The sequence below is a fragment of the Aspergillus brunneoviolaceus genome (genome assembly GCF_003184695.1).
Source record: "Aspergillus brunneoviolaceus CBS 621.78 unplaced genomic scaffold BO95scaffold_11, whole genome shotgun sequence".
Taxonomy (NCBI): domain Eukaryota; kingdom Fungi; phylum Ascomycota; class Eurotiomycetes; order Eurotiales; family Aspergillaceae; genus Aspergillus; species Aspergillus brunneoviolaceus.
In genome coordinates, this window is record NW_020290741.1 from 258,972 (window position 1) to 270,891 (window position 11,920).

Here is an 11,920-nt window from a genome sequence, read left to right on the forward strand (position 1 = left end):
TCAATGATTGAACAGAGCATCGTCGCTAGCACTGTCCGGATACACGTAGAAAGCGAGTGCGAGAATGATGTACCTATGATGATAGTCAGTAAATTGAGCGACCAGTCATCATTGGATGGGGGCTCGGATGCTTACATTCCCAGACATAGCCCGCCTTCAAGGTAGTTAGACTTTCCATCCTGAATCAGGAAAGTAACGACCAAACCAGAGATGAAGAACGCGACAGTCTCGAAGATATGGAAATGCAGTGTCATATCCACATTCATGATCCAGCCAAGAATGACGAGGAAGGGAGTAACAAACAGCGCAATTTGGAGACTGCTCCCGATGGCAACTCCAATAGCCAGATCCATTTTGCCCTTCCAAGCAACAACCACGGCGGTGACATGTTCGGCGGCGTTGCCGACAATGGGAATCAAAACAAGACCAATGAACGTACGACTCATGCCAGTCTTCTGTACAATGCTGTCGATACTACCTACGAGGTAGTCGGCGCAGATAGCCACCAGAATCGTCACGACAATCAAAGCAACTGTGGCAGCCCATGGGTTGAGCAGTCTTTCTTCTTCTTCTTCCTCCTCTGCTCCCGCGTCTCCCGCTTGGTTTTCGGCGTCATTAATCTCGTTGTTGGCTTCTTCGAAAAGTTCCGCGTGCGACTTGAGCTGGAAGTATAGGTACATCACATAGAGTATCAAAAGGATGATGGCGGTTCCGTGGGAAAGAATCAGGATGTTGTCTCTCCTTTCCCCTTTGTCAGACCCGCTCAGAGAAGCATAAAGCGTAGCAGGGATGATGAGAGAAGCGGAAGCGACGGTCATCAGCGAAGACATGGTTGATGCCACTGTACTGTTAAAGGTTTGCTCGGAGTAACGTAACCCTCCAATGAAGAAGCAACATCCAAGGACGAGCAAAATGTTGGACAAAATGCTTCCAAGCATGCTGGCTTGGACAACTCGAATCTGATTGTCTTTCAAAGCGATTATGCTAACCTGGAATCGACCATTCGTGTTAGACCAAACACCATTTTGAGAGGGCTCTAGCGAGCGGGCTTACAATCAGCTCAACGGCATTCCCAAATGTTGCATTCATCAAGCCACCTAGAGCCTGACCCATCGTCGCGGCCAGCTCCTCGGTTGCGAAACTCAGGAGCGAGGCCAGAGGAATGATTGCCAAGAAATTGAGCGTAAAAATGACGGTGCTATCCCAGTGCAGAACACCTGCGATGATGCCCAGAGGCACGAAAACGAGAAGGACGTTGACATAATCGCGGACCAGTGTCGACCATGTTAGATGCGCAACTCGTCTAGGCCAATGAGACCAGTGGTGTCGAGGCTTCTGATGTTGCTGGCGAAACCCAGAGTTGATGCGAGCTGTATCGCTGATCAAAGCCTGTCTCTCATCTGGCGGCTCGACGGAGCCATTTCTTGACGAGAATCCAGTCATGTTTCTTCTGGGTCCCCAGGAGACCCTTCGAACTGTCGAGCGAATGCTTGTAGCCGCTGCGAGGCCAATGACAGAAACTTGTTAGCGAAAAGTGTTGAGTGGACTAACTATGGTGGATGGCGCAAAGCGGACTAGAGAATATGAAGATGTAAAAGAGAGAAAAATTCACAGAAGCGACAAGAGAATGTGGATAAAATAATCGATCATCCAACTTTTGCTTTATAACTTTCAAGCAAGTCTGGGATGAGTTTGAAAGACTGGAATAATAGTTGGAGGGTGATAGAATGAAACTAATTGTAGAATGATGGGGTAATGATGGGGTCGGAGTGGGAACTGCTGAGGGACAGACGACCAGTTTGCGCCGTCGATCAGAAGGAAAGACGCGGAAAGGATTGAAGGGGACGAGCAGATGCCAATACCTGGGCCAGTGAAGTAGATAAGGGCGAGGAAATGGGGGTGGAGTAATTGGAGTTGAAAGACAAGGTGGTAGCACTACTGCTTCCCAGAAACGGTCGAAACATGGATTGGCAGAGCCAAGGAACTGTGGTTCAAACACTTACACATCGGAAAAGATGTAGTGTGGCAAGGAAACAAAGCCACAACTCTGCGACAGTCGGGGAATTATAAGAAGGGGAGATTTGACAGTAGTATGGATTGTCCTTGGAGCTGTAAGCCGGTAATTAGTTCAAATCTGCAGGATCGATTGACAAAAGTCAGAGCTCGTGATCGGATGTGCTGGGATTGAACGTTGTGTGGCTTGTCGCGGTGGGTGGTTCTTGTTCCTTTGCGAGTCCAAGCAGGCCTAAAGCACAAGCCACGTAATTCTCGGTGGCCAGGAAACCTTGTACTCAGTAGTATAATAATGGGGAGTGAATGACCGCGCGGTTTGTGATGAAGCTCTCAGTCCAACGACACAGCTAGGATATCGAAAAGAGGGGATTGGAACCAGGGGGTAAGGGAAGCCAAGAGGATGGGCTTAAGAGGGTCGACGTACCGCAATAAGTCGCTAAACAATGAACAAGATTCCGAGAGTTCCACTAGCCACGACAATTGGTTGTGAAAGGTCGGGTGGATCGAGATTGATGGCTGGGACCACAAGAGCAGGTGGCAGGTGCGGTGCACAGCCCCAATTCGAGTATCCCACGGTGGTGTCCTGCTGCTTGGGTACCGATCGACGACCTTGAGGGAGAAGATCAGAGAAGATCAGGTTGTCAATTTCGAAGACTTGAAGAAACCTTGTAGCGACGAGTGGGGTAGAAGGGGGTGGGATAGCAGCACAGCTTTTAATATTGAGGTTATGCTCGGTTGAGATGACGTTGGGTCACATCGTATGGAGATGTTGATGAAATCATGGCTGGCTGGGGAGGAGACACGACAGTCAACGAGGGACACTGACACTGATACTGACACTAGCCGCTCAGCGATACGAATTCCTAAACGGTTTGTCTGGCCCGAATCGTGTGCCACCATCGAAAATTAATACACCGGGCCCAGAGGTCCAGAAAATGCATACCCCAGGCAGTGTAGACACACTTGCTGGAAAGCTTAACATTTGAGAGAACAGACCATTGTACGGAGTACTGAGTAAGAATCACTGCATGCATGCATCATCGGCAGCTTCAACACTCAAGCTTGACCCGATTGGGGATGTCGGAGGTGGGGCAGAGCCGAGCTTAACTCCCACTGCAAGTCTCGATCAATACCACCTCCGTACGGAGTAAGGTATCTACTAGGTATCACGTATAACTAGATGGACAATCTAGGCGCTCTCTCGACCTAGTAGCGACGCTAGAATGACAATGTGCGAAAGAATCATTTGTATCACCTATCGGGCCCATGCTGAAATTCCAGGATCTATCTACCTTAGTATGCACCAAATTGATGCACTGCCACACTAATGTCAACGGTCTGGTCTCATGCGTTGGTCAGGGCTCGCTTGGCATGCTGATGTAGCCAATAAATAACCCTGCCCATGCTTTCCTATGACTGAGAACTCCGTGTCAAACAAGCCGTGTGCAAACAAACGCTGCAGCTGCACTTGGAAATACACCATACAAAACTAAAGACCAACACCTCACTAAGTATGGATTGGCCATTCTGACACGAGTTCCTCGTCACTTGCAGTAATCCATCATTGCATTGACACGAAAAGGCCTATATCGACAACTGGTATAGATTGTATAAGATAAGAATTTCCAGGCACAGACATCTCATTCATGTCGCCCGAACAGAACGGAAGTCGAAGACATAAATAGCGCAAATATATGAAATACATCCTCCACTAACGACCTCTCACGATCTAGGCTCCTCCCAAAGCTATCGATGTGGTCAGTACTAAACTGTGTCAAGCTACCCAAAGTATCGAAACTTACCGGCTGCATAAGCCAGATACCATGTCCGAGAGGCACCACCGTCAATCCAGCTGTAGTCGAAGTTGGACTGCGCGAAGAAATCCCACGAGGTTGTGGGATCGATCAGAGCCAAGTTGGCATACAAAACACCCTTCCAACCCCCAACCACGTTTGAAGCAGGGGTACTGGCAGTGCTGGCAAAGAGAGCATTCCACTCTTCGCGGACGAAGTTCTGCCTTCGAGTGAATCCGGAGAATGGCATGAGTGGCAACATGTGAATTCTAGATGAGTTAGACGTTAATCCTGGCAGAAAGACGAATCAAACGGGAAGCCCCAACATACCCTTGGACATATTCAAGATTGGCACCAAAGTAGGTAGTGTGATCTACCTTGTTCTCAAAGAGCTAGATATTGTGTAAGTCATGCAACCATGAATGGGGCGATGGGATTGTCACTTACAATACCAGTCACCTTGTTCGCGATGAAGTTAGCAGGCTGGTTCTTATTGTCGCTTTCCAATAGGAAGTAGTTGTGCAAGCTGCGCCTCAGAATTCCCAACATCAAATTGCCTCGAGCTTCCAGACTGGGGTCGCTGATGGTCTTTCCCCACATTTTGAGCGCATAGGCAAACATAGTATCCTCGGAGGTAGACTCCTGGTCCTTGCCATCGAAGGATTCAAACAATCCTTTGGCCCACGAATGTCCATTGAACCAATCGAAAGCGCGGGAAAATGGGAAGTAGGGATCGTTGGCGGCGGAGTTTCCAGCATCCCGAACAAGCATGTTGACCCAGTCCTTGTTGGATGACAGCCAAGTCGGATCCAGAGAGCCTATGATAGCAGCTGCATGGATGAAGTAGCCATAGTGAAAATGGTGGTCATTGTAATAGGTATTTCCGAAATCAGCGCCCGAATCACCGCCGTAACTCGCCGATGACACCACACCCTTCCAGACAGTGTCATACACCAATGGGAATTGCTGCTGATTGGTGCTGAAGCGCGAAAAGGCAGTTTTCAGATTCTGCAATGCCGAGGCGGCCAGAGCAGGATCCCCGCCTAGCTTGTTCACAGTGTACACCAAGGTTGCGAACTTGCTCAGAGCTTTCCCACTGTAGTACATGCTGTTCAAGTTGGTCTGCGCGTCAATGCTCTGGTTGAGCTCCGTCGGTGCGACAGCCAAAATAACCTTCTGCGCTGCCGCCGAAATACTGTTCACATTACCCGAAGACGCGGACCATGGAGCAAATCCCATGTCGGTAGGAAGATCCGACTCGACCATAGTCCACGTTTCTCCAACGACCGCAATCGCATTTCCCTTGGTGGTTGTGCGAAGATTGATACTCGTCATCCGACTCTTCGTCGTGGCATCGAACGACTCAACATGATGAGGCAGAGCGTACATCATCAAGGGTGTATCCTGGGTCTTTGTCCCTGACTTAGCCCACGACAGCTGATACGTGCCTGTACGCGCATTCACCGTTCCAGAGATAGCAGCTTCGAGAGCAAAAACACCGGCTGAGCCGTCGAGCAACTTCTCCCCAGAGTCTCCACCAGGGTTCTTGGTGATTTGCACAAACCCAGACCACCCAGCTGGGCCGCGGAAGTTGGTGTTGGACTCCAACTGGAAATTAGGATCCTTGCCATCCTGCGGAACGGCATAGATAAGCCAGATGCTTCCATCCTCCATGGTGGCCTTATACTTGAAGATACCAACTCTTGGAGAGGCGGCCGTAACGACCTGTCTGAAGAAAACGCCAGTCTGAATTAGAGGCTGCAAGTTCGTGTACAGGCCGGTCACAAAGCCCATGCCTTGAACAAGGGGGACTGTGAGGCGCTGGCTAGACCCGCTATCTGGTTTCAGGACGGCATCCGCAGAGAACGGCAGGAGGTTCTCCCCAGTAAGCACCGTGGAAGCCTTCAGCTCTGTTGCCGATAAGATCAAGTGCTGAATGCCGATCGGGTTCACATAATACGAAATCGGGTTTCCAGGAATCTTCGAATTCGTCGGCCCGTTGGCGACCACGTTGGCCTCGTTGTGCCAAACTGCCATACCGAAGCTCTGTGCACTACCACTGCCTTTAGCCCAGGCAACGGCATATGGGTGAGTGAAAGTAGCATTAGTCTGCGATCCCAGGAAAATACCACTGTAGAACTTGTTGGTCTCAATTGGAGTGTTGACATTTTCCTGTGAGAGTCAGAAGAGTGCTCTAACAGAACCGACCATTCGACTTACGATTCCTTTCTTTGGCACGGGGTGATCACCCCTCGATGTTACAACTGCAGGGATTGCCCCCGTAGCCAACGGAACAAATACATCTTGACCGCCAGACATTTGTGTAACTGAGCCTAAGGCCAGTCAATGTCAGACAGCATGCCACATATGACTCGACGCACAACTTACTTGGCAACACGGTTGATGGGGTAGAAGTAGCAGCGTTAGAAGTCTCGCTTGGCTCAGTGTCAGAATCAGTCGTAGTCGGGGTTGTAGTCGAAGGCTTGTCGGTGGAGGACACAGAAGTTGAATTATCATCCAAATCCTCAGATTCGTCGTCGGCGTCGTCGTTGTCGTCAATGTCAGTAGAGGTTGGTGTGGGTCTGTGCCCAGTCGGCCTATGAAAAGGACTGTCTTCTGTCGAGGTAGAATCTGCCGTTGGCGCAATCGCTGGGGAGTCGGAATCACTGTCTTCGAAATCAGGTAATAAAAGATCAAGCAGATCTGCGGGACTCTCTAAGTCATGTAGCAAGTCGTTCAGATTATGCGGTACGTTTGTGACTGTCGGATAAGGTTGTAGCGACGTGCGGCCCTCGCGTTCGAGACTGGTAGGGTAATACTGGTTCAAAGTGAGCAACAACAGATCATCAACCATATGATGGTCTTACTCACACCCTGCGCTTCGGGAATAAGTAGCCTCTCGTTTTGGGCCGGGGGGAATTGAGTCCTCAACGCGGTCGACGCGGATGATGTGATCTGTGGTGCTGAGTAGACCTTCTCTGCGGCCAACAGCCACGTTAGCAGAAGTGACTGGTGCCATTTCATTCGTCTCTCCATCTTGATTAGATGCGAAGACCAGAACGCGGATTTCAAAAGCCAGCAGTCTCGGGATCGGTTCAGGGATAGTATCTCGATCGTTGGTCTTGACGACAATGACCGGAGACAAGGTGTCCAAGCGATGCGAAAACAATGTAAAATGCAATGCAACTCGAGCGAACGGATATTAAGTAACAATTAAAGGTGTATATAGGATAGAAATAGGGAAGAATTGGCTAAAGAGTGCATCCAATTTCTTCCTCTGGTAATGAGCGCCAGTGCACTAGACACAGAGAAGGCGCCGACACACACCAAAATAGATATGAAAAAGAGTGTAAAGAAAGATTGAAGAGGAAGACGGGGGAAACAAAAGACTAGGCCAGACGGTACAGAAGGATTGCAGGTCCAAATAAATAGAAGAATGTCAACATTGCTTACCTGGTCAGATGTATAGATTCCCGTCTCGGCCAACAAGAATCTTAGCAGGCACGAGATAAACTCCGCTCCTCGTGCATAAAGATACCAAGAAAAATAGTGATCTCCCAAGTCAATTTACAGAAGGGGTATCACAGCACGTCGATCTGTCAGGGTATTAGCGACCACGAAGGCTTTAAAGCATAACAACTCATGGAGCGGAATGCAGGGTCGAGGAGGGGAGGAATGCATTGAAAGTCAGGCACAGCGGCAGCGGCTTATGCGGTGCACCTGGAGTCCGGCGGGTATGTGCATGGGATCTAGGTGGGTAAAACTTACAGGCAGACAGCTGATGGGGGCATATGATAATCAGATAGATAGTAGAGGTACAATTGGGAAGAGCAATCTGAGAGTCGAGACAAGAAAGGTTGTATTGATGTGTGTATGTGTGTTGTGTAGTTACTTGAGTAGCAATAGAGGGGTGGGTGGACGGTAAGAAAACCATGGGATGACGGCGATGGCTGCGGGATGGAGCCGGGAGTGGAGCCCTAGGAACAAGGCAGCAGCGGCAGCACCAGCACCACCAGCACCAGCAGGAGCAACAATGATGATTCAGGCACAGTAACTAACTTAACAGGTACCTAATCCGTAGTAGTAGTAGTAGTAGTAGTAGTAGTAGTAGTATTCTTGTGAATCCTCGCGACCCCTCCTTCTAACCTCTTCTACTCCGTACTGAGTACGAGTACTAACTCCCAACTTCTACCTACTAGGATTGTCTTCCTTCCTAAAATTGAATTCAGTGTTACAGTGTGCCCTTACCCCAAGGAAATGACCACCAGCCTTCCTTTACGAAGGCTGGAAGGAATGTCCCCCTCCCATGCTAAGGAAAGCCTAAGCTTAATGTCTGCCTCCCAGCCATCGTCCGGCACATTCCACCCGTCAGCCTTCACTGTATACGACATGAGTTCAAATGCGAAGTAGCCTGGCTGGTTGTGTCAATGTGACTGTGACAATAATCTGTTTCAAACTCAACGTCCATGTGGTCCGGCCTGCAGCCCCGGAGCTGACTGTCGCATGAGGCTGACGGTTCACCCGACCAGATCAGCTCCAGCCAAGCACTGCTAAACCGTCAACCTTAAAACCCAATTGGGGATGACCTACCCCGGAGACTACTAACTACCAAACCATAGATGGCGTTACTATGTTTTAATCTCGAACTTGTTCTTGGTTTTTCAGTCTGCTTCTTCTTAGAGGCAGACGCTTGTCGACGATCGCATGCACCGACAAAATCGAAAATTGCGCCTTGCTTAATTGCCGCATCATGCGGAGATTGCTACAGAATCAACTCTCTTTGACAGTATTCTTCAAGCTGACTTGGTATCATGACTCCATTCGACTCCACAATTCTTCATAAGGACAATGTACAGTGCGGGCAAGACGGTACAACACCGTCTAACCCTATCAAATGAGAAAAAGCCCACCAATATCTTGTATGAAATGAACCACTGACCTGCAGTCAAAGCAAACGATGCATCTAGACCATGGGCTTCTGCATGGGCTTGATGACACCCTGCTTGATCATCACGCGAGGCTTGGTTGCAATCTGGAAAGTCTCCTTGGTAGACCATTCGGGACCAATAGGAAGACGGAGAGACCTTTCGTATTGCTGTCTGGTCTCGAATTGGTGAGGAAGCTGAGTGGCCATATACTTGTTGTTCTGGGACGGCATAAGACATTAGTTTGGATATTCGCATGCAACTGATCTGGCGGCGATTATTCTCACCTTCTTGATTCGTTTCTCATTGATGATGACTCGGGATAACTTAGCATCTTTCCGGTCTTCAGGCTTGACTCCCTCCACCTTGGTCAAGAAACGCTTCTGACGCTTCTGCTGTTTCTTGCTGATACCATCACCAGCCCAGCTGCCCCAGCCAGGCAGGGTGTTGTCGATAATCTGGTCACCCTCTTCTTTGATGGTATCAAGCTTCTCTTGCTCGAAGTCCTGCACGACCTCGTCACCCGCGAACGCTCTTTTCACGAGATCGTGATTCTTGAGAAGCACCGGTACACCGTCTTCATCGCTGTCGTAACCTTCGGCGTCAACGGTCTTGGTTGTTGCGACTGGTTTCTTTTGAACCTTGGAAACACCCTTAGCACCAGCAGGGCTCGGCTGGGCATCTTCAAGCGTGATGTCGACCGTCTGCTGAGTATCGTCTGCTGTCACCCTGCGATTATTCCTGGTAGTTTGCACCAACCATGGGTTTTCCTCCACTGGGGATTCTTCTCGTTCCGCAACCTGGCTCAAAGACCGAGCGTTGGACTTGTTTTTGTTGGGAGCCGGTCCCTTCTTCTGCGGACGGTCAAGAACAATTTTCACGTCCCGGTCGATTTCGTGCACATCTGGCTCCTCGTCTGATCCCGGAGTTTCTTCGAACTCATTGCGAGGCGCTGCTTTGAGCTTGCTCTCTTTGGCAGACTCATCCTTTTCAGACTTGCCGAACTTGCGTCGTCCAACCTCAGATTCGGCCTCTGACTGGGATTCCTCACCATGTAATTCACGGTTAAGACGTCGGATCTCTGCATCATTCTCTGCTTTGCGAGCAGCCTGTGCATTCTGCATGAATTTCATGTTCATCAAATTCGCATGAGGACCCTTGTACTCCCCTGCATCGTCTCCGTCGTCCCCTTCAAGCTTGCTGAGTTTCTGGCGGATCTTGCGCTTCTCAGCATCGGAGGCAGCTTCCTCGTCCCAGGGATCCTCGTCTTCCGACTCGGAACTAGAAGATCCGAGATAATCTTCGTCGCCGGTTGTGACTCTCTTGCCTTCGATTCTCTTGCGTAGTTCCTCCTCGCGCAATGCTTGCTCCTGCGTACCACGTCGAGCATCTTCATCCCATGCAGTGCGACCGGTCTGCTTCAGGCTCTTTGCCCACTTGCTTTCCTTGTGCTTGGAGCCCATTCTCGCCTCCGCTCTCAACCGCTCGTTCTTTTCTCTTTCCAGCTCATCTAGATCAACACCGGCTTCTAGCAGAGCCTGTCTTTCTTGAAGTTCCAGTTTCTCGCGTTCCTTTCGATGAACCCGGCGATAAGACTTGCTCTTGATCTTCTTGATCCGTTTTGCGCGTACTTCCTCCCGAAACAATAGATCACGCCTTTTCCGTAGTTCGGCTCTGCGGGCCTGAATTTCTTCAATTGGTAGTCTGCGCTCCTGTAATTCTTCCATTTCCTGCAACTGATCTTCAGCCGACTTGCCATTCGTCTCCGCAAGCCCACTCTCAACAAGAATATTCTGAATCGTACTTTCGAGGTCCGTCCGTGGCTGAGGTGCGCTCATACGATGCGCCTGGTTCGCATCTGGATCAGGCAAAGGAAACATGAGATGCTCAGCCCGACGATTGGCCTTGACGGTCTCGAGCCACCGGTCAAGTGTTTCCTTGCTCTTTTCATATGCAGCCGCTCGATCCAGGCGATCCTGCTGGCGCTTTGCGAGGGGGGCATCTAGTTTCCCGGGAATACCGGACGACTTCTTAGGTGCAGATGCATCGGAGTCAACGTGCTTCAATGAGCTTTTGAGCCGAGAGTCCGTGATGGAAGGCAGAAGATCGGCAACTGTCAGCTTGCGCGTAGATGTCAAGCCGAATTCAGTCGGGGCCCCTTGTTCTTGCCCACCACCTGTCTTCCGTTTCGATTTGGGGGCAGCTTGCGTATTCATAGAGTCGACGAAGCTTTGCAATTTCGCGAGCCCATGCTGCTGATCGTCATCGTTTTCGTCTTCGGAGACAGATAGAGCGCTGTCATCGTCGGAGTCGCTTTCTTCAGTATCGCTGTCATATTCTTCGGAATCATCGCTTCCTGACGCCTGCTTCGATTTGGACTTTGCATTCTTGGCTTCCTCCTCCTCCTTTTCCATGGCGGTGTTCATGTCCCAGGCAGTAGCCAGGTCGACTGCGTCCTCTCCGAGGTCATCATCTTCGTCTAGCTCATCGTCGTCGTCTTCTTCGGACTCATCCACATCTTCAGACAAAGTAATCTCACGAACACGCTTTTTCTTCTCAGGAACCTTGTGTTTTGGCTTGGAACTGCCACGGAAGGTGAAGCTCTCGAATCTTTCCTCGTCGCTAGAGCCTAATGCTTCGTCACTGTCAATATCCTCGTCATCATCGCTGTCCACCTCGCCCAGTCTCCACCGATTTCCTTCACCGTCGCTGCCGAAATTCGATCCCATCTCCGACTCGTCATCACCGGTTCGACGGCGCTTGTTATCCGGTGTGTCTGAGTCTTCAAGATCGCGACCGATGTTTCGCTTGCGTTTGAACTGATCGTCATCTTGTTGTCCGAAACGACTCCGTCTCATCTTGACTTTCGTGGGGTATTGACTTTCGGCGATGGAAAAGGCATTCAGCATCTTTCCGGACGTCTTCTTCTGGGAGGGTTTTTTCGAAGAAGACTGGTCGCGGTTCCGGTCTTTCGGACCGCGCAGTTGCGTCTGTTGGCGAGGCATGGTTGTTGGCCCTCGCTCTGGGTGACGATATCACCGGTGGAATTATCTGTATGGGTGAAAGACACTTCGATGGAAATATATGCTGATGTGTCGTGGATTATATGACCATGCACCGGTTTTGCGCAGGGATATTGTTGTATCCGACTGCAATGCGGTCGATTTTTTTTTCTAATGCGGAACAGAG

General features: G+C 50.1%; 3 protein-coding genes across 3 annotated transcripts; all 3 read right to left on the minus strand.

The window, feature by feature from the left end:
- On the minus strand, window positions 1–1,443 carry BO95DRAFT_355402 (calcium/proton exchanger; the record flags this gene model as incomplete). Its single annotated transcript, XM_025582249.1, has 3 exons — window positions 1–73; window positions 136–989; window positions 1,054–1,443. The coding sequence occupies 3 exons, from the start codon at window positions 1,441–1,443 to the stop codon at window positions 1–3; spliced, it is 1,317 nt and encodes a 438-aa protein (XP_025445576.1).
- Window positions 1,444–3,792: 2,349 nt separating this feature from the next.
- On the minus strand, window positions 3,793–6,842 carry BO95DRAFT_355638 (glucan endo-1,3-beta-D-glucosidase; the record flags this gene model as incomplete). The annotated part of the gene is made up of 6 exons (XM_025582260.1): window positions 3,793–4,075; window positions 4,137–4,198; window positions 4,254–5,978; window positions 6,027–6,139; window positions 6,162–6,624; window positions 6,678–6,842. The coding sequence occupies 6 exons, from the start codon at window positions 6,840–6,842 to the stop codon at window positions 3,793–3,795; spliced, it is 2,811 nt and encodes a 936-aa protein (XP_025445577.1).
- A 1,780-nt stretch (window positions 6,843–8,622) lies between these two features.
- Window positions 8,623–11,849, minus strand: BO95DRAFT_439767 (UTP14 family protein). Its single transcript, XM_025585797.1, has 2 exons — window positions 9,019–11,849; window positions 8,623–8,952 (listed from the first exon to the last, which is right to left on the minus strand). The coding sequence occupies exons 1-2, from the start codon at window positions 11,734–11,736 to the stop codon at window positions 8,770–8,772; spliced, it is 2,901 nt and encodes a 966-aa protein (XP_025445578.1). The 5' UTR covers window positions 11,737–11,849; the 3' UTR covers window positions 8,623–8,769.
- Between the last annotated feature and the right edge of the window lie 71 nt (window positions 11,850–11,920).

Bases quoted from the DNA above. Each gene is read 5' to 3' on its own strand.
- BO95DRAFT_439767 (XM_025585797.1), bottom strand. From the start codon at position 11,736: ATGCCTCGCCAACAGACGCAACTGCGCGGTCCGAAAGACCGGAACCGC. The intron at 8,953-9,018 runs GTGAGAATAATC...ATGCCGTCCCAG, and splicing joins ATGAGAAACGAATCAAGAAG to AACAACAAGTATATGGCCAC.